The following is a 25755-nucleotide window of genomic DNA, read 5'->3' as shown; positions in this document are numbered from 1 at the left end:
GATACTTTTCCCCCAGTGTTGTGACTGTTCGCTGAAGGTAGATTGTGTCGTGTGTCCACTTTGCCATGAAGCATCAGGAGCGTTTAGACAGCTCAACTGAATATTGTACTTTAGTTTCTAGTAGTTTCCACCGAGTCATCCTCTCAGATATTTGAAGGAAAGCTAAAGGAGACAAATTCCAAAAGCTTTATTCATCCACAGTTTGTATCGAATTTTGTTTAAAATTCTGTGCGCAGGAAAAATGCCTCTACTGGTTACACGCCTATTGCCATTGTTTTAAGGTTGAAAACCATGTTAAGCTGAGACAATGTATTTTCCTATCATTATTTTAAAATTAAGAAAAAGTTGAGTTTTGAAGCAGACTGAAAACTTCTATCACCTGTTTTGTTACTAGAAAATGTAGTTATAACTGACACCTAAGGCAGATGGTGAGAGGCACATAGTTTCTTTCTTCATCCCAATTTAAATTTTTTGAAACAAAAACAGGTTAGTTTTGAAAGCAAGCAAAGCCTCTGAGGGAAAGAGGTAAGTGAATCTTAGGCCCCATCACTTGTCCTTGGGAAGAGCAAATGGTAATGAAAGGGAAATGGGTAAAGTGAGTTACAGTGGACTCGGAGAGGAGTTAAGTGGATAGTTCCGAGAAGAAAAGATGTGGTATTAATCAGGATGAGCAGTGATGATGATGAGGGGATAATGACAAGAGGACTTAGAAGATGATGGGAGAGGGGATGGGAAGGCAGCCACTGAGCTCCGCTATATTGAAAGTGCAGCCTGCAGTCCCCTTATGGCGGCTTGCCTTGACACACCACCCCACATGTAAGAAAGGATACAGAGGGGAAAGAGAGATGGAAGCAAAAGAGGGGAAACAGAGAAACAGAAGAGATTGATAAGGTAGAGACTTGCTCATCATTATTAAACAAAAATTATATGAACATAATTAACCCCCAGCATCTTTGATCCTGAATAAGTAATATTTTTGTATACAGGTGTCATGATTTGTAAGCCGCAAGATCCTTTGATGCTAATTCTCACCTGAATATGAAGTTAAATGTGAAACAGTTCAGATCTCTATTTGTAAAAGTTTGTTTCGTTTTCCCCATATGAAAGCTTGTTTACGTAGTCAACTAATTTGACTTCTGCCATGTGCTACTGTTATTGTGTTCTGTTCTATTAACAATGTTGTGTTTAAATCCCTTAAGGGCTGCGACATCCTTTTGTCCCTTACCTGCTTCAATTCTTCAAGCCCCTCCCACCTTCAACCCCCACAGGAACTGTGTTCCTCTGACTCAGCCTCAAGCACAACCCTCTCCCTTCTCCTCACTGGTGGTAGCCAAGCCTTCAGTGACATAGGCTCTATGCTTTTGAATTTTCCCTAAACACTTCCACTTCCCTCTTCTTTAAGAGCCTTAAAATTTTTGACTGATCTTATTCGCCCTTCCTAATATCTGCTTCGCTGGTTCAGTATTGGTTTTAGCCTGATTGCGCTTAGGTGAAGTGCCTTGGGATGTTTTTCTACATTAACATTCTGTGATTCAAAATACAAATTGTTGAGAGCTGCAATCTTGTCCTGTACTATGGGATCATGATTATTGCCGCTCTTCAGCTGTTTTAGTATCTAATCTCATGGCGCTGCCCATGACCCAGAAGTCTTGACAGCCTTTAGGGAGATAAAATAGGGGATTTGAGACCAAGTTTGAGCATTTAGCATTCCTAATAGCTGGAAGCGATATCAATGATGGATCAATTCGAGATTCAGAAACTTTTGCTGTGATTTTAATTAACCGTTATTGATAATTGTGTTTTATTCAAAGGTGGTAGAGGGTAAAATTTATCTTTCGCGGTAATGTGGAATGGGTAGTAATGAATCATGGTCATGTTACAGGAAACAATTTTTAGGCCTAGACTCCTGGAGCTGTGAAATTTGGACCCCATCTATATCTCTGAAATAACACACAATCTGCACATGGGCTTCACTCTAAACTTGCAAAGGGGAATCTGATGTAAGTAAAAGTGGAGATGTGTTTAACCGTTTTACCAAACATCCATTTTCTTTTGTCAGGTTCGTTACTTGAAGATTATTGAGAAAAGTGGCTACCAAGCTTTGCCATGGGTTCGTTATATTACTCAAAATGGAGGTAAGGAACATGCATTTTTATACCTTAAATGTTGACTCCCCTGTGTTTTACAAACCAATCACAAATGTTAGCTTAATCCAGTGTCGCATGCAGACTTCACCAGAGTGGTAAAATAAAATACCATAGATGCTGGAAATCTGAAATAAAAACAGAAATTCCTGGAAACACACAGCAGGTCAGTTCATATCTCTCCAAAGACCCTCCCTGACCCTCTGAGTGTATCCAATAGTTTTTTGTTTTCATTTCTATCAGAGCTTTTTTATGATATTACATCTTTATGGGCAAAACCTGCAATTTCATAAAGAAACACTGCTGTATATCTCATCTGTATCCCTGATGCCTTATAATCTAGCTGGAGTGTTTTCAAATAAGGCTGCTTTGCACATGGTGGAAGGGTTTGTTGGCTACAAGGCACCCACTTCCTAACATCCCCAAACAGCTTTTGTATCTTGCAAGTCATTAACCTGCACATGAATGAATGCCCAGTAGTAAAAGCAATATCCCAGGTGCGATATAAAAATTGGACTGTTTCAGATTTGAAGTCATAACTGCTTAAAATAAGGACAATGCTTTTTGCATTCTTTTTAAAAATGTAATGGTTGTGCGTTGAAAGACAATTTACCTGCACTCCAGTATTAAGTGGAGAATGTTTTATTTTTATCTTCAGTTTTAAGGTATGTTATTTTATAGGCACCATGGCCAATTCACTGGAGAAACCTATCCAGATTAAACCGAGGCATATCTTTTACCGAGTCATATTCTGCTCACTGCTGAAATTGAAATAATTAGTACCTTTCTAAAACCGGATAATCAAAGCAGAAGATAAAGCTGTAATTCATTCACACTTGGTGAATACAGAAACTGTTCCTATACGTCATTGCTGTATGGTACATAGGTGGTGGGATGCAACTGTTATCTCAGCAACTGGTGCAGTACAGCCATTTAGTCCAATAAACCAGCCACAAAACAGCAGCTATGATACAAATGTTCGATCTAAATTGTTTCACAAGAACCTGCAGTTACTGTGCACACATTTAATCTGAACTGTATCACAGAACTATACATTTAAAAGTTTGATCTGCTGACTGTTATAAGGATCTATACAGTTAGAACATTGGTTAATTTGTCCCAGTACCAAAGGAATCCCCATGTTTACAATGCAGTACATCTATTTATTTAAATAGAAATTATGACACAGATTCTGGCCATTTGGCCCAACCAGTCTCTGCTGGTGTTCATCTTCCATAACCCTGTAGTTCAACCTTATATACCCACACTGTTCCATTACCCCTTTATTGTCAAGCAGCTATCTAACCCATTCTCAAATGCTGGCATGGCCTCTGCTTCAATCACTCACTCTGGTAGTGTATTCCACAGCCTCAAAACCCTTTTGGAAAAAAAAACTCCTTAAAATATATAATTAAATCCCCCCCTTATCTCCTTCACTCTAATGAAATATAATTTTTCAAGTCTTCCTATGTATTTGTATCTGCTCATACCAGCCAGCAGTGAAGTGAGCTTTTGCTGTCCCCTCCCTCCTACTGCGTAAAATCCAAAACTGCACACAGTTCTCCAAGCTTACACAATATGCTGGAAATTCGCCATTACATTGTGATTTTCATATTCTGAACTCTGACTGTAAAACCCAGTTTTCCAGTAGCTTTCAAATGGCATTTTCCAGCTATCTATTTATTACCCCCCCCCCCCCCCACCCCCCCCAACCACCCCCTCCTGCCCCCCATCACCCCCTCCTGCCCCCCCATCCCAAGTACGTTATTTTCCTTTTTAATCACAGGAAATAAAAATGATTTCAGGCTGAATTCCTAGCTTACATCCCACAATGAAGCATTTGCCATATATAGCTTATGTGGAATGCAGATTTAAGCAAAACTAACCAAGCCCATTAATTGGTTTTATATATTTGGTTTTGGGATGTGGGCAGCACTGGCAAGGCAGCATTGAATTGGCCTGAGGGCATCAAAGGTTAGCTAGTGAAGCTTGATGTTGGCAGACCAGGGTAAAGGTGGCAAGCCTGCTTTCCAAAGACTTGACTGAACCATTTAGAATCTCAGGGCAAAACAGCAGCTTTAATGGTTATCCTCCCAGGTGACAGCTCACTAATGACCTGATTAATTTATAGGCTTTGAGCTTGTGATTTTTGGGTGGGCTGGGCCAGTACCAAAAGCACTAGGCTTGGTGTTGGCGTTCAGCAGTTTTAGAGCTCAGAACCATAAATGCAATTTGTGAAATAAGGTTCCTGTGTATACCAAGCTATCAGTAGCACAATATCACAGGAATCCATCCATTTACAGTAAGGTACATGTCTATAATTAAGTAGAAATGACAAAATAGACTCTGACCATCTGCCCCAACTAGTCTCTGCTATTCAATTTCCACAACCCAATACAAAGTACCCAAACTGTAGAAAATCTACAACATTATTAAAGTGATCTGATCTTTCCGGAATTACATTGATAATATACATTGATAGTAATTTCTGACATCTTTAACTTTCCTATCAGCCCAATCCCTCTCAATCTCATCAAGCTATACTGCCCAATGAGGTGAGGTGGATTTTGCAAGTATGAGAGTGCTGCTCACTGAGTAAATTAACAGCTAATCGTTACTTGTGGGAGATACAATCTCGGAGTTATAGAAGTGATTCAAGAGCCTTTATTTAATAAATTCATTAAGTATAGGTGATGTTTTCACGACAAGTGTGTTCTGTGATTTACCTTCCTCCTACCCCTCCTATTTGTCTCTTTCACCTACCCCCCACCTCCCCGCAATAAATATGACAGGCAAACATGTTACAGTGCTTCACCAATAACATAATAAACCTTTAAGAATTGCCCAAAGGCAACACATGCCAAATTTCTGTTTTGCTCTGTGATGAAACACCTGTCTTTCACTATATGCTTTATCATAATTACACAATTCTGTCTAGTCATGCATGAGTTTGGCTTCTTTGTTGCTGTGATTAAGTGAGCGAAGATCTGCCATGTGGCCCAGTAACAATTTATTGGTTTTTTTTCTGGAATACATGCGATCATACGAATTAGGAGCAGGAGTAGGCCATTTGGCCTTTCAAGCCTGCTCCACCATTCAATAAGTTCATGGCTGATCTGAATGTAACTTCAACCCCACATTCCTGCCTACTCCCAATAACCTTTCAACCCCTAGTTAATCAAGAATCTATCCAGCTCTGCCTTAAAAATATTCAAAGGCTCTGCTTCCACCTTTTGAGGAAGAGAGTTCCAAAGACACTCAGCCCTCAAGGAAAAAATTTCTCCTCATCACAATCTTAAATGAATGACCCTTATTTTAAAACAGTGTCTCCTCGTTCTAGATTCTCTCACAAGGGGAAGCGCCCTCTCCACATCCACCCTGTCAAGACCCCTCAGGATTTTAAAGGTTTCAATTACTCTTCTAAATTCCTGTGGACACAAGCCTAACCTGTCCAGCCTTTCCTCATAAGACAACCTGCCCATTCCTGGTATTAGTCTAGTAAACCTCCTCTGAACTGCTTCAAACGCATTTACATCTTTCTGTAAATAAGGAAACCAGTACTCCACACTGTGCTCCAATTGTGGTCTCACCAGTGCCCTGTATAACGGAAGCATAACCTCCCCACTTTTGTAATCAATTCCCCTCACAATAAATGATAACATTCTATTAGCTTTCCTAATTACTTGCTGTACCTGCATACTAGCCTTTTGTGATTCATGTATTAGGACACCCAGATCCCTCTGAATCTCAGAGCTTTGCAATCTCTCACCATTTAGATAATAAGCTTCCATTTTATTCTTCCTGCCAAAATGAACGATTTCACATTTTCCCACATTATACCCCATTTGTCAGATCTTTGCCCACTCACCTAACCTATCAATGTCATTTTGTAGCCTCCTTGCATCCTCTTCACAATTTACTTTCCTACCTGTCTTTGTGTTGTGATTTAGTAACCATTCCTTCGGTCCCTTTATCCAAGTCATTTATATAAATTGTAAAAGTTTGAGGCCCCAGCACTGATCCCTGTGGCACACCACTCGTCATATCCTGCCAACCAGAAAAAGACCCATTTATGCCAACTCTCTGCTTCATGTTAGCTAACAAATCTTCTATCCATGCCAATATATTACCCCCTACACCATGAGCTTTTATTTTCTGCAATAACCTTTGATGTGGCGCTTTACTTAGATTTCCAGAGGGCATTTGATATAGTGCATCCACCGGTTCCCCTTTATCCACAGCACATGTGATTCCTTCAAAGAACTCCAATAAAGTGATTAAACATGATTTCCCTTTAACAAAACTATGTTGACCCTGCCTCATTGCCTTGATTTTTTCTAAGTGCCCTGTTATAACAGCTTTAATGATAGCTTCTAATATTTTCCCTATGACAGATGTTAGGCTAACTGGCCTATAGTTTCCTGCTTTCTGTCTCCCTCCCTTTTTGAATAAAGGAGTTACATTTGCTTTTTTCCAATCTAATGGAACCTTCCCTGAATCTGGGGAATTTTGGAAAATTAAAACCAATGCATCAATTATCTCAGTAGCCACGTCTTTCAAGACCTTAAGGTGAAGTCCATCTGAACCTGAGGGTTTGTCAGCCAACAGTCCCAACAATTTTCTCAATACCGCTTCTCTGGTGATTGTAATTTTCCTGAGTTCCTCCCTCCCTTCCATTTCCTGATTTACAGCTATTTCTGGGAAGTTACTTGTGTCGTCTATAGTGAAGACCAAATCAAAATACTTGTTTAATTCATCCGCCATCTCCCTACTTTCCATCATCAGTTCCCCAGACACACTCAATTGGACCAAAGCTCACTTTGCTAACTCTTTTCTTATTTAAATATCTATAGAAACTCTTACTATCCATCTTTATATTACTAGCTAGCCTTCTCTCATAGTTTAATTTTTCCCTCCTTGTTAACCTTTGTCATTCTTTGCTGTTCTTTATATTTTTCCAATCTTCTCGCAAATTGGTATTCCGTTTTGGAGGCTGATAAGGGCGCTGGTTCCTCCAGGGAGTGTGGACAGAGCCAAGCCTCTGGCACCATAAGCAGCCTGTCTGTACAGGAGGGGAGGAAGGGAGGGAGAGCAATAGTAATAGGGGATTCTATAGTCAGGGGAACAGATAGGCACTACTATGGCCGTCAACGAGATTCCAGAATGGTATGTTGCCTCCCTGGTGCCAGGGTCTGGGATGTCACTGAACGGCTGCAGGGCATCCTGAAGGGGGAGGGTGATAAGGCAGAGGTCATGGTACATGTTGGTACCAATGACATAGGTAGACAGAGAGATGAGGTCTTGCATCAAGAATTCAGGGAGTTAGGCAGTAGACTAAAAAGCAAGACCTCTCGGGTTGTAATCTCTGGATTACTACCAGTGCCACGTGCTAGCGAGCTCAGAAATAGGAGAATAGCACAGATGAATATGTGGCTTAAGAGTTGATGCAGGAGGGAGGGTTTTAGATTCCTGGATCACTGGGACCATTTCTGGGGAAGGTGGGACCTGTACAAGCGGGACGGTCTGCATCTGAACCAGAGAGGGACTAACATCCTTGCGGGCATGTTTGCTAGTGCTATTGGGAGGAGTTTAAACTAATTCGGCAGGGGGAGGGGACACAGAATGTTAGCAGAATAGAGACACATCATAATACAGTAAGACAATCCAGTCAGAGGGAGTACAGCTGCAATAAGCTTCAAGGGAGAAAGGCAAGGCTAGATGGCCTCTACTTTAATGCCAGGAGTATTACAGGTAAAACGGATGAGTTAAGGGTGAGGATTGACATGTGGAATTGTGATATAGTAGCCATCATTGAGACGTGGTTGAGGGAAGGGCAGGATTGGCAGCTCAACATTCCGGCATATAGAATCTTCAGGCGAGACAGGGGAGGGGGTAAAAGAGGAGGAGGCATTGCATTATTAGTTAAGAAGTCCGTTGCTGCAGTAAGAAGAGATGATATCTTGGAGGGGGCATCGAATGAAGCTTTGTGGGTAGAGCTTAGGAATAAAAAAGGGGCAACCACGTTATTAGGTGTTTATTATAGACCCCCAGATAGTCAGCGAGAAATTGAGGAGCAAATATGTGCACAATTTGTGGAGGTGTGTAAAAACAATAACAATAGGGTAATTATATTAGGTGATTTCAACTTTCCCAACATTAATTGGGATACACACAGTGTTAAGGGCTTGGATGAAGTGGATTTCTTGAAATGTATACAGGAGAACTTTTTAGGTCAATATGTAGAGGGTCCAACCAGAGGCCGGTGCATTGCTGGACCTAATTCTGGGGAATGAAGCCGGACAAGTGGCTGAGGTGGTGGTGGGCGAGCATTTTAGTGATAGCGACCACAACATGGTACAGTTTAAGTTTGTCATGGACAAGGAAATCGACAAGTTGCAAAAAAATGTTTTGGATTGGGGGAGAGTGGATTTTAGTAAAATAAGGCAGGATCTGGCCCAGATAGACTGGGAACAGTTACTTGTGGGGAAATCTACAGAGGAACAGTGGGGGGTGTTCAAAAAGGAAATGGGGAGGGTACAGGCTCAACATGTTCCCTCTAGGGTGATAGGAAAGAGTAACAAGCCCAGAGGACCATGGATGACCAGAGATATTCAGGTTACGATGAGAAGGAAAAGAGAGGCTTTTAGCTGGTACAAGGGAAGCAAATCAGCAAAGGCATTAGTGGAGTACAGACAGTGCAGGATGGAGTTTAAGAAAGCAATTAGGAGAGCAAAGAAGGGATATGAGAAAGCTCTGGCTGGTAAAAGGGAAAATCCCAAGATATTCTATAAGTATATCAATGGGAAGAGGATAACCAGTGAAAGAGTAGGGCCTATAAGGGACCAAGGGGGCAATCTATGGGTGGAGCCAGAGGACATCGCTAGAGTGTCGAATGAATACTTCACGTCCGTCTTCACCCAAGAGAATGAGGATGAAGGTATCGAACTCGGGGAGAGAGACTGCGAGGTTCTTAAGCAAATTGATATAGGGAGTGACAAGGTATTGGAGGTGTTGGCAGGCATAAAAGTGGACAAATCTCCAGGTCCGGATGATTTGTGTGCCAGAGGACTGGAGAACAGCTAATGTGGTTCTGCTATTTAAGAAAGGTTGCAGAGATAAGCCAGGGAACTACAGGCCAGTGAGTCTCACGTCAGTGGTAGGGAAACTATTGGAGAAAGTTCTGAAGGAGAGTATCTATCTCCACTTGGAGAGGCAAGGTTTGATCAGGGATAGTCAGTATGGCTTTGTCAGAGGGAGGTCATGCCTAGGGAGTTGAAGGGTCAGTCACAAGGGGGCATAAGTTCAAGGTGAGGGGCAGGAGGTTTAGGGGGGATGTGAGGAAAAGCTTTTTTACCCAGAGGGTGGTGACGGTCTGGAATGCACTGCCAGGGAGGGTGGTGGAGGCGGGTTGCCCCACATCCTTTAAAAAGTATCTGGATGAGCACTTGGCAGGTCATAACATTCAAGGCTATGGGCCAAGTTCTGGTAAATGGGGTTAGGTAGGTAGGTCAGGTGTTTCTCACATGTCGGCGCAGACTGGATGGGCCGGAGGGCCTCTTCTGCACTGTGATTCTGACCTGTCACCCATCTTTGTGTAACTATATGCTTCTCTTTCTCCCCTCTTTCCCCCTCTGAATTTTTGCCTCCGACTCCTAGCTGAGCACTCCACGTGTTGATTACTTTGTGTGAGGAACTTCCTGAGAACAACTTGCATTTATGACATGCCTTTAACATAGCAAAATTTTCTAAGGAACTTCACAGAAGCATGATCAAAGAGTTTGACGCTGAGGTACACAGGGAAATCTTAGGCCAGAATCTTGGTGCACGAGGTAGGTTTCTAGGAGGGTGACCAACCATCGCTTATTTTATAGGATTGTCCTGTACTTCAGGCCACTGTCCTGTGTCCTGAGTCAAATGCAGACGGGCCAGTGTTTTTCCCTTAATTCAGTCATTTAAATCTCATGTGTGCCCTTCCCCTGTTGGCACGCTGTAACAGCCATTACAACACCCGCCCCCCCTTCACCATGGAGTTTTGGAAAGTACAAAAGTTTGTTTTATCAGTTGGAACCTGCATCCCTTGTTCTGCTCTCAAAATTATATTACAAATTTACTTTCAATTTTTTACTATCTTTTATGCCTCTGGTAACTTTACCATTTCCTTTCTGAAAGATGTAAGATTCTCCCAACTTACCTCCTAATTCAGACCCCTGACCCAAAAGATTAGCTTCAAGGCTCTTCTCTCCTTTGTCTCTCCCTTCTGTCTGGTGTCCAGAAGTAGACCAAGTTCTCAATGTGCAGGCAAAAACACCCTTTTGGGCAGACAAATTTTTGTGTTCTTGTTCTTGAGTTGAGATCCTGGTTTGTCCCCAGACCAATACTGCTCTCCAATCAGAATCAGAAACGTTTGTTCAGTTTACGATTGAATTCCTTTAACCCATTCACGATCTTTGGCTGACAGCCAGATACGATGCCTATTTAGAATCCCCATGACCAGTTGCAATCGATTCCCTAGACTTGCTGTCAGCAAGAGTGATACACCACTTTCTATTTTCCTATGTTACTTGCGGTCAGTCTTGACCTTGCATTTGGTGTTCAATGGAGCATTTTTGGTAGCCAGAGCATAAATTTTCAAGGCTCTGACTGATCATCTCTGTTCTCAAGTCCACAATCTTGCACCCTGTTGATCTGGACTACTCTTTTATTTAAAAATTTTTATTTATTCACGAGATATGGGCTTCGCTGACTGGGCCAACATTTATTGCCCATCCCTAATTGCCTTTGAGAAGGTGGTGATGAGCTGCCTCCTTGAACTACTGCACTCCCTGTGGCATAGGGGGTACACTCACAGTGCTGTTAGGGAGGGAGTTCCAGGATTTTGACCCAGTGACAATGAAGGAACAGCAATATATTTCCAAGTCAAGATGGTGTGTGGCTTGGAGGGGATCTTGCATGTGGTGGTGTTCCCATGCGTTTGCCGCCCTTGTCCTTCTAGATGGTAGAGGTTATAGGTTTGGAAGGTGTTGAGCTTTTTGAGTGTTAGAAGGGCTGTTAGAATTGAGAAAGCAACAATCAGGAAAGATTCAAAAGGCTAGGGCTCTGATAGAAGTCTTTAAAATGATGAAGACATTTGATAAGGTGGTTGTGCAGAAAGACATATTTGCATTTATATAGCACCTTTCATTACCAAATCCCAAAGTGCGCTGCAGCCAATGCATTACTTTTGAAGTGTAATCACTCTTGTAATGTAGGAAACACAGCAGCCAATATGACAGTGACAGTGGTAGTGGTTGTGCATTTGGAAGGTGCTGCCGAAGGAGCCTTGGTGAATTCCTGCGGTGCATCTTGTAGATGGTACACACTGCTGCCACTGTGTGTCGGTGGTGGAGGGAGTGAATGTTTGTTGATGTGGTGCCAATCAAGCGGGCTGCTTTGTCCTGTACGGTGTCAAGCTTCTTGAGTGTTGTTGGAGCTGCACTCATCCAGGCAAGTGGGGAGTATTTCAACACACTCCTGACTTGTGCCTTGTAGATGGTGGACAGGCTTTGGGGAGTCAGGGGGTGAGTTACTTGTCTCAGGATTCCTAGCCTCTGACCTGCTCCTTGCAGCCACAGTATTTATATGGATAGTCCAGTTCAGTTCTGGTCAATGGTAACTGCCAGGATATTGATAGTGGGGGATTCAGTGATGGTAATACCATTGAATGTCAAGGGGTGATGGTTAGGTTTTCTCTCTTGTTGGAGATGGTCATTGCCCAGCACTTATGTGGCGTGAATGTTACTTGCCACTTGTCAACCCAAGCTGGATATTGTCCAGGTCTTGCTGCGTTTGGACATGGACTGCTGCAGCATCTGAGGAGTCACGAATGGTGCTGAACATTGTACAATCATCAGCGAACATCCCCACTTCTGACCTAATGATGGAAGGAAGGACATTGATGAAGCAGCTGATGGTTGGACCAAGGACATGTAGATTGTGAATGTACCACAACGCAAAGCACAGTGCAAGTAAACACTTGCTCCAGCTCTTCCTTTGCCGAGTTTCTAAAACAAAGAGTTACACATCTATTTCTCAGCATCACTGCAAATGCTTGTACTTAAAATCTCCTGAAGACACAAATTTAACAGTACTTGGAAATTTTTAGCAGCTGAAGATCCGTTATGAATAGAGCTGAAGGTGATTAGCATTGATTGCCAGTAGTAATGCAACAGATAGCTCCAACATTGACTATGTGGCAGCACTGAGGTTTGTGGAACCTTGAAGAAATTAAATGGACTAAGTAGAATGTATGATGTAGCAATATTGTCTGTGGAAGAATTTAACAATGAGGATACTTATTGTAAATGAACAATTATATAGACACCTTTAAAACGGGAATAAAAGCAAAATACTGCGGATGCTGGAAATCCAAAACAAAATCAAAAATACCTGTAAAAACTCAGCAGGTCTGGCAGCATCTGCGGAGAGAGGGACACAGTTAACGTTTGGAGTCCGAATGACCCTTCAACAGAACTAAGTAAAAATAGAAGAGAGGTGAAATATAAGCTGGTTTAAGGTGAGGGTGGGCCACCCTCCCCTTAAACCAGCTTATATTTCACCTCTCTTCTATTTTAAAACTGGAATAACTGTTTGGTGTTTGCTTACATAAGTGATTACACTCCAGATATAACTAATTGAACATAAACCACTTTGAATTTTTGTGAAGATGTGATAATTGACTAGATAATGGCAAGCTTTTCTAACTGTTTTTCTGTTTGTTTCTCTCTCTATAGCTCTTTCTCTATCCACTCTTTTTTGATCTCCTGCTCCCCTCTTTCACCTTGCTGTTCCTTCACTTTTGTTCTCTCATTCCCCTCTTTGTTTTCTCTCCATCCCTTCCCCCACACTTGCTGTCTGTCGTCCCCTCTCAAGCTACATAAGAAATAGAAGCAGGAGAAGGACAATCATCCTTGAGCTAGTTCTTCATTCCTCATTCCTGCTCATGCTCTCATATCCACATCCTCCATACTCAACTTGGTTTCTTCTAAATGTTCAGTTGTGAATCAGCAGTGACAATTTGAAGTTCCCCTGTTCCTAAACAGAAAGATAAGTAATTATTGTACGCCACAATGCTTTAATATCAGCTCTTAATAGTTCGCAAGTCCTCATTGGCAAGGTCATAGGAACAACACAAGAGCAAGAGAAGGCTACATCAATCTGTCATGCCCTGTAAGAATTTTGTAAGTTTCAATGAGGTCACTCCTCATTCTTTGAAACTCTAGGGAATATAGACCCAGTCTCTCCAATCTCTCCTCATAAGACAATGCCATCATCCCAGGGGTTAGTCTGGCGGAGCTCCATTGCACTCCCTCTATGGTAAGTATATCCCTCCTTAGATAAAGGGACCAAAATTGTGTACACTACTCCAGCTGCGGTCTCACCAAAGCTCTATACAACTGCAGCAAGACATCTTTACTCCTGTACTCAAATCACCTTGCGATGAAGGCCAACATACCATTTGCCTTCCTAATTGCTTGCTGCACCTGCATGCTAACTTTTAGTGACTCATGAACAAGGACACCCAGGTCCCTTTGGATACCCGCACTTCCCAACCTCTTACCATTTAAGAAATATTCTGCCTTTCTGATTTTTCTACCAAAGTGAATAACTTTACACTTATTCACATTACATTCCATCGGCCATGTTCGAGTTCATTCACTCAGCCTGTCCAAGGCCCCTTGAAGCCTCCTTGCATCTTCCTCACAACACACCCAGTTTGTTAGCAAATTTGGAAATATTGCAGTTGGTCCCCACATCCAAATCATAAAGATCTATATAAACATGTGACTGCTGCTTGAGGTTTCTGCCTCCCTCTGTCTCTGTTGACGGCACGCTAAATACTATATTTAATGCTGAGCTCAGTGATTTCAATCTAACAACTGAAAACATGGAATGACAAAGTATAATTTAAAACCCATCAATCCTGCCCCTTCCATAGACCTGTGAGAAAGTTTGGAATATAATGGACTACGTTGTTCTGCAAAAAGAGCCTATGGCTTAAATGTTTTTACACTCCTCCACTGAGGGTAACTGTTATTTATGAATGTGATATTTTACCTGAAGTTTCCATAAGTCTTTGTGCCACCAGTTCAGTTCCACATTTTTTTTAAGGGGGTGGGAATGATCCCTCTCCAGGAACTCAGCATGTGAGGAGTGACTATTGTTTAATGTTTCTGAACCCAGTGAACTATATTTCATCTTCATGGTGGCCAAAGGTTTGCTTCTCCTGTGGGCATTATTACACAGAACTGCATAGAGCTACATGATGCGGACAGCCTAGAAACAGGCCATTCAGGATAATTTATCCATGCCTACGTCCAAGCTCCCCATGAGCCCCCTCCCACCTCCCTTCATCTAACCATATCAGCTTAACATTTTATTCCTTTCTCCCCTGTAAGTTTACATAGCATTGATACATTCAAGGGAAGTTATTTGCCGTAGTTGCTCCCTGTAACAGTGAGTTCCACGTTCTGACCACACTCTGGGGTTAGAAGTGTTTCCTGAATTTCCCAATGAGTTTATTCGGGACTATTATATTTAAGACCCCTTAGCTTTGAATCCCCCAAAAGTGGATGCATCTTCTCTATGTCTACCCTGTCAAACCCTTTCATAATCTTAAAGAATCTCTATCAGGTCAAGTAGACCGTTGAGGGTTACGTGACTTTTTGCATCCCCCCCCTGCCCTGGTGTTCAGGGTACAAATACCAACATACATTGTAGAGTCAAACCTCAATTTGCTTCCCCATCATCCCTTGAAACGAGAAAGAAATGGGACCTGTAATAAAATAGTGCAGTCCCTTTGTTGCCATAAAACTTATAAAATGCCCCCAACCTTTTTATTTGTCATAGCATCAGCATAAGGAGCCTGTGGTGGTATTTTGAAAGAGCTACTCATTAGTCCCATTGCCCTGCTCCTTTCCTACAGTCCTGCAAGTTTTTCTTTTTTAAAGTATTTATCCAATTGCCTTTTGCAAGTTATTATTGAATTGCTTCCACTAACCTTTCAGAGGGTACATTCCAGATGTAACAACTCGCGATGTTTTTAAAAAAAACTCTCATTTCCCCACTTTTTTTTGGCCATAACCTAAACGGGTCACTTTCTCATCACCTCTTAAAGTCTCAATAAGTTAATCCAGTGAGTAGCCCTAGCAGACAGGAATACCTGAGTATTAAAACTTTTTTCATTTTTCTCAGTTAGGGTGGTGATTGGTCTCTTATAATTGGCCCATGCTAGGGAGAGGGACACTGCTAAGTTGTTCCCATTGCTAACCAGCGCTCTTTCTGGAATGCATGTGAGTTCGTTGGGTAAGGACAGAAGCAGCTTATAGTCTTTTATTTGCATTATTTGGAGACACTAACCATTCAGTCTTTCACCTGATTGGCAATTTAAGTGTTGACTGGAGCTCAAGAGCGTGTACTCTGCATTCAAAAGAGGAGGTAAGAAAATTGCAACCCTTCCATTTTTACCCCCATTATTGCCCTCACTATTTTCCTCTGGATCAGCTGGAAAGATCTCGAGTGTCTCCAGGTCTTTCCTCGATTGTCCAGTGGGCAATGTCCATCTGTAGATGTGGACCCCCCAAGTTTTCCGCCCCCATCCCCTGCAATCCATTTGATTGGAATAAAATTTGCATAAGAGGAAGTGAGTTTTGCCTCCATCTTGAGTCTGGCATTTAAACTTAACTGCTGCAGGAGTGCAACTCTGCTCTCCTGCACAGACAGCACTGTAACATTCATCGCTTAGCCCACAGGGTGCTTGAAAAGACCATCCCCCCCCCACTCCGACAGTGCAGCCGACAAACACACGAGTGTCCTGCCAAGGTCGTCTCTGCTCTCATTAGGATTTCTGGAAACTACAACTTCAAACCTCCAATTTGCAAAGATGACAGAACACACTTAACAACAGACATATATTTTGCACAGAACGGATCAGACTTATGAAATTGGCTGCTGTCTAAGTGGGACTTGACCTTGAGTTCCCTGTGTTTAGTGTTCTAGGCATTAAAGAAGAATAATTTAAGAACTTAAGAATTTCTAGGAACAGGACTAGGTTATAGACACAGCATGCCCATTCCATTTTGTTAGATCACCCTGCCTTCTCGCCATTTCCCTAAACCCGTTCTCTTCAGAAATGGCTTTAACACCCTGGTAGCCGATTCCATGAGCCTTCCTTTTTTATTCTTTACTTTTAACTAATGCCAGTCTGATATTTGAATCTCTTTTCATCATGAATATTTACCTGGACCAGCTTCATCAAGTTCCTTTCATAATCATGTAAATGTTACTTAGTTTAGAATTAAAGCTTGTTTTTGAAAAAACAGTCCGCCTAAAATTCTTTTGACTCTCCTCAACTTAAATTCCTGAAATCTGCAATTATCCTGGTTGCTTATTGCTCCACCCTCTTGAGACCTTTTGGTCATTTTGTGATCAGAAGTACACAACATCCAGATAGGCTCAACCAGCACCTTATACATTGCAGCTGCCTTTGATCTGTAACGTGGGACTATTTTACACTGAGTTGAAAGTGCTATATGATAAATGCAGTAAGAAATAAGTGCTCCATTAGGAAGCTGCAGTCCAATCTGGTTACAATCTGGATGCAGTCTACTTATTTTCCATTGTTTTTTCTTTTTTGTTGGGTGAATAAACTAAAGACTTGATTAAAAATCCTGCAGAATACAGCTGTTATCTGACTTATTGAGTAGATGCGCTGGCCTAGGAGGTGCAGATCCAGGAAGGCCTGAGATTCAATCCCTGGTCTGTGTTGAGTTAGCTAATTCCTGCCAAGTGTCAGGGGGCACACTGCAATTCACGTCAACACCCTTGGACGAAGGAGCATGTAATTTCAGCCAGGGTTCTCATTCCTGAGTGCTACATTGTGTGGCCAGTTGGCTAAGGTATCAGAAGATTGCTAGCACCTGTGGGGCAGTACTGCAGAATGAGTTAGACTCTAAAGACGTGGGAGAAAAATTTAGTGAGAAAGGAAAAGAAAGTCTGCCAAGTAATGGATATTAAACAGCTACAGAACAACTTACTTTAGGCTATTAACCACAAGGTGTATCCAGTGGACTGTATGGTTGGGCATTGCTACAGTCAAGGAGTTTGGAACTTGGAGCTGCTTCAGACTCTCTCTTGTCCGTTTTTCAGAAGGCCTTGATGTGGTTTCTGTGAATTCAAGTAGAGAAATTGTTGATGTAGTTATGGTGGCAGTGGCCTTACCCCAGTGGCATTTTTGGAAAGCGCATCTGATCTGATGTAGCACTTCTCTAACATGGCAGAGCACACTGGCTAACACAGATCAGGCTGACAATCAGTGCATACCCAACAACCGGTGTTAGGGAGACAAAACAATATCAAGCACTGAATAAAAGTGGATGTATTGACAAAGATCTCTGGTATATCAGCAACCTGATCTCCAGGTTCAGTATACTTCTGATACTTGTATGATTTACTGGGGGTTGCATCTGCCATGATGCTCAGTGGTTCACCATCCTTTCTAACCCTGTTTAGTATTGCAGAAGTGTTTCAGATTCATAGACAAGTCCAGCAATGCCACAATTTTAAAATCCTGATCCTTTTTTTTTTCAAATCCTCCATGACTTCTCTCCTCCCTATCTGTCTAACTGCCTCTAGACCTCAAACCTCCAAGATCTGTGTTCCTCCAATTCTTGCCTCTTGCCTGTCCTTGTCTTTCATTGCTCTACCATTGGAGGCCATGAAGGGATAGGCCTTACACTCTGGGATACCCCCTTAAACCCCTCCACCTTTCTATATCTCTCCTTTTTTAAGACCTTTATTAAATTCTACCTCATCCTCACAGACCTGACCTTCGATTGCCAGTCCTACTCTGTCCATAAGTGGCATTAATTTGATCACAATCCTGTAAAGCAGCTTGTGATGCTTTGCTACGTTAAAGCCACTATGTAACTGCAAGTTATTACTGTTGCTGAATGCTGTATATGCACTCTTTGTAAACTGAATAGATATGTGTATACTCCTCACTGACCGCAACAAGGCTTTGGTGTTTCCAGAGACCCAAAACGAGGTAACTGCGTGAAAATGGATGGGACGAGTTCATTCTATTTCTCTATCACTTGGCCCATTGTGCTCTGTATCGTGACAAAAACAATTAATGGCTGTCTCTGCTGCAGTACATGATTTATGGTGACATGTTTCCAGCATATTGAACAGTCTTGCGCTAAAAGTAGAATTTAAAAAAATCTTTTTCATACTTCTCAATTTCAGTCTTTCTGGGCAGTAAGTGAGTGGGAAGTCTGTATGTTTCTATTGAGATGGCGAGAAGGTTTAAGGTGATGTGAGCCAGTGTCCCCTTTCTTCTCCTATATACCCTTCTCAACCCCTACACTGCATATTTGACTGGTCAGAAATAGTGTTGTGTGTTTTTGTGTATCATCATTTATCATCTGTGTTGGACTATGTCTGCTTTCTTTCTTATCTAATTATTTTCTACTTGTGCACCAATCAACACTGCACAAAATTTTCTATCCATCTCATTGTTGCCAAATAAACATTCTTCATCATTCAGCTGCCATGGTACTCACTATTCAGCCTTAGAGAGGAAGCCTTTCCATAATAGCATCACTTTAAACAGTGGTATGAATTCTGAAATGAGCGAATTACCATCTGCTTCTAGGAATCAGATGGCAGGTTAGCATTTGATGCTTACAGATTTCGGGATACTAGGTCTCCACAAATCTTCAGTCATGACATTTCAGCCTTTACTCCTGGCCTGCACTTTTCATTTAATTTTTGCTCTTTTGTAAGCCACCACCCTCAACACCCAGACCATTTGCCTGCACACCCCTAAATAACCCCATACCCACTTGCCCTAAATCTCAAACAACTTGCCCGGCAGCCGCATGACCCAACCACCTGAGCCTACAAGCAGTCCCATTGAAAGTGTCAGCCACTATTTAATAAAATGTATGTGTGGATAAAAAAACGAGGATAAACTTTAATAAAGGGTCATGAGGACTCGAAACGTTAACTGATTTCTTCTCCACCGATGCTGCCAGACCTGCTGAGTTTTTCCAGGTAATTCTGTTTTTGTTGAGGATAAACTTTAATTGGGAGAGAAAAATCAGCCAAGGAATGGAACCTTGCTACTTTGTTTAAAGTCCAGTGTTGTTTTAAAGGCGCAAAAGATAGAGAAGGTTTCTCTTTGACCTCCTCAGCTTCAACTGCAGAAAGCCCTTCCATGATTGTGTTGCCCAGAGTCCCTGCATTTCACCTGTGTCAACTGATTTACACACATGGCAGTGTCCAACACCCCACTAGACTTTTAACTGAAATGTTCAAGACGTTGCTGTCGTGTTTTATCAATTTAAAATGAGCAGCCTAAATCCACTTTTTAAAAAAACACATCAATCTTTTACTTAGCCATTAAAAATTTACTTAATCAAAGGGCATGGAAGCAATGTAGTAAAGGCAGCCAATGATTTTTCTCTCTATACTTGTGGCACACTGTGAGCAATATGCTGAATGTTTAGGGTTGCTATATATGGCCATTGGGATTGTGCTGGACTCTGTTGAAAGGGATTTTGTACAAAATGTGATTTTTTTTTTTGATGGTTTTGAAATATAGCCTAGGTAAACCACCACAGACAAGCACTGATTCTTTGAAGCCCAAGATGGGATTAGAGTTCTTTTCCCCCAAGGCAATTATCTAGTACTTGCTGTTAGAGTACGAGGAGTTCTTGTGGTTAAGTGGATCCTCCATGTGGCAACCACCAATGCACCGCCCCGTCTGAGCGTACGATGCTGTCAATCACACTTTCTCCATTTTGTTTGGAGGATGAAGAGAAGGTTCTTTCTAGGAGTGTGTGCAGCTTTGGAAACAGAACCTTACAATTTCTTTGCATTAATCCCTATCTCTCTTGTGTCTGGGCACAGCACGCCACAGTGTCTGCATCTGGCTCATGGCTAGGGGTGCCCTGGAGTCTCCAGGAATTAAGGATTAACCTCCAGCCCAATGCTGCGAGCAACCCAGGAGAAAAATTATTGTAATATTAAAAATAATATTAGTTTTCATTTTCTTTGAACACTTTTGTTAAAAGTTGAAAATCGAGAAAACAGGTTGTTTGAAGGGCAATCAAGAATCATCCAAATGCCATGGGATGACAGTGCACTGTGAAGATGGATGTATAAGGTGACCAATGGTGGGAGCGTGGAGGGGAACAGTTGGAGGCAACTGGGTTATATGACGAAACCTCCAGAATTCATGCAGCCGAAGTTGGCAAACCTACGTCTGGCTCAAGCTATGATCACGGACTTTTACCTATAAGAAACTTGTTTCACAAAAGGTGGCAGGCGGATTGCCTTTCTTGCTTGTGATTAATCTTCCGCTCTCTTCTAATCATCGCTTAACTATGAGATAGATTGTTTGAACACACACTGATGACTCGGGTAACCTGTCGATCTGTTGACCTTAATCTGTGTGGGCTAGTCATCTGTTGGCCCTGGTCCACATAGGCAAGAGCTCTGTAGGTCATCAATTCTCTGCTCTATCAAAGGAAGCAGAGGGTTGGCTTTACAATCAGGCAGCTGTTTTGTTCCAAAGAGGAAACTTTAAAAGCCTAACTGTCCCACCAGTTGGTGAAATTTGTTGACAGCAGGTGGGATGAAATTCTGTAACTTGGACGACCCCAGTTAAAACCTAAAAAAAACCATTGTTTTGTGTAAGTGTGCTTTGGACTTAGCTAGACGTACAGTCTTCTCTCAGTGTTATCTGCATGTACAAAGAGAGGAGACAGGTTGTATTTCCCACATTTTTTGTTTTCTTATTGAAAATTTGTCATCTTTTGTTTGTTCTGGAGAATCCAATGCTGGATTAGTCCAGTCAGTACTGGAAACATGAGCTCTAGACATAATTGAATTGTAACAAGGTTACCCGGATGTAAGTATGCATTTTATAAAGAGCATCAGATGACCCGGTGGGATTACAATACTTCTACCACCACCATCTCCCAGTAAAAATACTAATAAGGAAATTCATTTCCTCTTTGTCTCAGGCTTTTTCCTTTTTCCCTCCCATCTCGCCCATGGCCTTTATCATTAAAGTGCTGAAAAATGTTCGCTGAATTCTAACCACTTGCTGTAGGATGACTTCTCCAGTTCCTCATGTTTTTATTGAGCACCAGCAAGCCATCTGACCAGAAGTATTTGAAAAATCTGAGTGTTCTAAAATTAAAAGCTGCAAACGTCCCCAGTTGGGCCTGTTTGCTTGATGTTTATTTCCCTTTCCTATTTTGAAAACATAAAATCTGGTTTTAGCCACTTGTGGGTTTTTATTGGCAGTAGTCCATCTGATGGTTGGCAGGGGAGCTTTGCTGACTCCTCTAGAGCAGTAACACCCTATTTATTACTGCACCCATTTCTTCCCAAGAATGGGCCATTGAGTTTCACTCCTTGTGGTCCCTTTTCTTCTGGGAGTCTCTTGTACACAACCAGCTGCCTCCAGTTAAATGTGAAAAGAAGAACTTGCAAATTGACAGTGCCTTTTACGGTCTCAGGGCAGCCCAAGGCTCTTTTAAGCAAATTAAGGTCTTTTGAAATGTATTCACTGTTGTAATATAGGCAATGCAGCAGCTAATTTGTATACAAGATCTCAACAACAATCTAGAGTATGTGGAACAACTGAGCAGTGCCTTGGATTTATTCTAAATTGATGTTATTGAGTATTTTGTGGTGATCAAAATAGTACACTGTTGCTGTTGAGTGGGCCATTTTCACTTTTGCGTTTCCCAGAATGCTGATTCTGCCAGTGTGGGCAACTACTGTTCTCACAGAGAGAAAAACCTTTTCCCACTCCAATACGTACAGAACGCAGAGAGGAGTTACTTTTTCCAGTTTAGGTAGTCTTGTGCTGGAAGGGTCCAGTGTCCACTGGGGGTTGCCCCATATGGGTCTCATTCCGTCTTGCCGCAACCACTGTGGGAAAATGCTACACCTGCCCCTGCACTAGTTCTCCGTCCACCAACTTCTCATCCTTCACAAAATGTCTGCTGGCAAAAAGTCACCATGGGATTTAAACTTTGAACAACAGCCTGAGGTCACCTCAATGCAGAGTCTGCTTGGGCACACAATAGTTTTACCCATTCCACAAGTTAAATATTTTTATAGATATAGATGCTGAGAAACGTAAAGATCTGTGGGGTGAGATTCTCGTTCTCTGCCCCTGTTGTAGATATCCTAATTCTTGTATTCCAATCTCCTTGCAATAAAGGTCAACATGCCATTTGCCTTCACTGTCGCTGGGTCAAAATCCTGGAACTCCCTTCCTAACAGCACTGTGGGTGTACTGACACCACATGGACTGCAGCAGTTCAGGAAGGCAGCTCACCACCACCTTCTTAAGGGCAACTAGGGATGGGCAATAAATGTTGGCCCAGATCCCGTGAATGAATTTTTTTTAAATTGCATGCTGATTTTGTGTTCATTGTTTGTTTGAGTGCAGCCAACTCTTTCACTGAACATCAACATTTACAAGTTTGATATCTTTTAAAAGATATTCTGCTTTTCTATTCTTACTACCAAAGAAATAACCTCACATTTCCTTGCGTTATACTCCATCGGCCACCTTGTCGTCCATGCACTTAAGCTGACTATATCTCTTTGGAAACTCTGGCTGCTCCTCATTGCATACATCCCTACCTAGCTTTGTATCAGCAGCAAATCTAGATACATTACTTTTGGCTTCTTCATCTAAGCCATTAATATAGATTGTAAATAGTTGAGGCCCCAGCACTGTCAGGCTCTTTGGGACCAGTGGACATGGTGCTAGCAATTCACAACACACAATGCTACTATTACCCACAGAAGTTCAATAATTTATTGAACCCAATGCAACAGTTCACTGTCATTACTACATGATGGAGTAAAGTTTCTCTAGGCTGTAACACTTCATAACTATTCATTAAGCAAAATATTTATACTCAACAAAAAATTAAAAGATATTCTATTCTCTTCCACCACCCTGCAGTGACTGCAGCAGAAGTATATTCAGGATTATTATATCTGTAACATAATCCAACTTTTATTAAACTATTTTAGATACACACCTCTACGGGCTGGAGGATGGAAGATGTTGGAACTATCAACATTTCATCCTCACGGAACTATCAACATTTCATCCTCAGAGCTATGTCTCTCTGTCCGCCACCATCTCATCTTCACTGCCCCCATCACCTCATCCTCACTGACCCACATTGCCCCCATCTTTTCATCCTCACAGAACCACACTGCCCCCAAATTCTCACCCTTATGGACCTAAATTACCCGCATCTTCACATTTTGACTAACCTACACTGCCCCCATCCTCTGATCCTCACGGACTTACACTGCCCCCATCTTCTCATCCTCACTGACCTACGCGGCCCCCACTTCTCATCCTCACATACCCACGCAGCCCCCATCTTCTCCCCCTCGCTGAACCGCGCGGACCCCGTCTTCCCCCCCCGGCTGACCTGCACGGACCCCGTCTTCCCCCCCGGCTGACCTGCGCGGACCCCGTCTTCCCCCCCTGGCTGACCTGCGCGGACCCCGTCTTCCCCCCCTGGCTGACCTGCGCGGACCCCGTCTTCCCCCCCTGGCTGACCTGCGCGGACCCCGTCTTCCCCCCCTGGCTGACCTGCGCGGACCCCGTCTTCCCCCCCTGGCTGACCTGCGCGGACCCCGTCTTCCCCCCTTGGCTGACCTGCGCGGACCCCGTCTTCCCCCCCTGGCTGACCTGCGCGGACCCCGTCTTCTCCCCCTCGCTGACCTGCGCGGATCCCGTCTTTCCCCCCCCCCTCGCTGAATTACTCTACCTCTCTCCCTCTAAGTTTTTATTTTTAGTTACATTCTAGTTTTCACACTGTTCCTCTATCTCTGCAACATCTTCTGCTTCCATCTGCTCCTGTATCCTTGAGCTCACTGACTCCCAATGGTTATGCTTCCCACTCCTTTCATCCCACCACTGGTGGGAAAGCCTTCAGCCACCTCAGCCCCACTTTTCAGAATCAACTCCCCAAACTGCTGCGCCTCTCCGCGTCTCCATCTCTAAAAACCTTCCCAAAATTTACCTTATTGCCAAAACTTTTACTCACCCTCCTGTATTGCCCACCATGGCTTAACATCAACTAATTTATTCTTTTAATCTTCCCCCTTTCTATAAAATACTTTGGGTAATATTTTATGTTAAAGGCTTTTGAGTTATTGATGGTCACACGTTATAAAGGGCAAGGGCTTTATTGATAGATGGAGAGAAGAGAAGTCGCTGTGTTGGTTGAGCTGGATTTCCTATTAATTAATGCCAACAAACTGCATTTTATGCAGTCATGGACCTACTCTTGATTTTCATGAAGCAGATGGGTATCTGGAGCCTGTCATTTCCTGGCCCTGTGATCCTGTATCTATCCTGGAGGAGCCCATCTACACTTCTTGTGTTTGGGAGTCATGCATGGGCTGGAGATGGGTCTGAGGCAGGCCCTAGGCTGCAACCAAGACGGGCAGATGGAGAGATTGTCTGGTTAGAAGGCCTGCCTCTGGGACTTTGACCCAGTTGTATTCATGGCTGTTAGGTGCACTAGCACTCACACCATGCACCCCATCCACCCCCAAGTCTACTAACAAACTAGGCCCGGCTCCATGAAAGTTGTAGGGGTTTGAAATACCTACCCTTTCAATGGAGCTGGCGAGGGTGAGAGTGCCGCAGGTGGGAGTGCCGCGAGTGAGCTTGCTACCCCCTTCCTTATCCCGTGCTGGCAAAATTACCAGAAACATGAAGGGGGTGGGAATCCCAGAATCGTGTCCCACCTGTCATTTTTAAAGGCCTCCTGACTCAGCCTGACTCCCAAGAAATCCAGGCTCCAGTGTCCATTTGCCCATATTTACAGCTATAAATTAGGATTTAAATATCCCGAACTTCAAGAGAATAATTGGCTAGACTCAATCAGTACCCCTTAATTTCTTTTGTTGTTTGAAGTTTGTACGTTTCATTATGCATTACCTTTACAACTCACCACATTGTATGACATGCACGGTACCCTACTGGTTCCTTTGCATCCACACAGCATAGAAGGAACATTGGACTCATTTTTTTTGTACAGGTATTGCTGCCTAATGCATCTCCTAAGTTTACAAAGGAGAACTTAGTTCTCCAGCTGCTAGCTTATGACCGACTATGACAATGGAGCCACGACATTTAGAGTTCATATAGAGGGCAAACAAGGACCGGGGTTCATTTCTAGAGGAACAGAATAGAAAAACATGGAGGTAATGTTGTTTTATGATACTTTGGTTAAACCACACTTGGATTGCTGTGTGTAGTTCTGCCCTCCGTACTGCAAGATGATATTGAAGCACTGGAGAAAGTGCAGAAAAAGTTACAAAAAAAAATGTTACCAGCATTAAGAAGTTAAAACTATCTGGAAATATTGTGTAATTTGGGGCCCTTTTTCTCTGCATGACAGAGACCTTTAAAATGATGAAGGGATTAATGGGATGGATGTGGAGAAACTTTCCACTTGTGCCAGTCCAGAACAACAAAGGGGAGTAAATATACAATAGTCACGAA

The 25755-nt window shown here is 42.6% G+C and overlaps 1 protein-coding gene across 1 annotated transcript in view; it reads left to right on the top strand.

Annotated features, from left to right (window-relative positions):
- Positions 1–25755, top strand: part of LOC144688730 (AP-1 complex subunit mu-1) — a 117452-nt gene that overhangs the window by 84245 nt on the left and 7452 nt on the right. Inside the window, exon 11 of the mRNA XM_078555625.1 lies at positions 2060–2135. Coding sequence (XP_078411751.1) covers positions 2060–2135 — 76 coding nt within the window. The remainder of the gene's footprint in view (positions 1–2059; positions 2136–25755) is intronic.

Source organism: Cetorhinus maximus, chromosome 13 (assembly GCF_964194155.1).
Source record: "Cetorhinus maximus chromosome 13, sCetMax3.hap1.1, whole genome shotgun sequence".
Classification (NCBI taxonomy): domain Eukaryota; kingdom Metazoa; phylum Chordata; class Chondrichthyes; order Lamniformes; family Cetorhinidae; genus Cetorhinus; species Cetorhinus maximus.
This window is presented reverse-complemented; position numbering and strand designations above follow the sequence as displayed.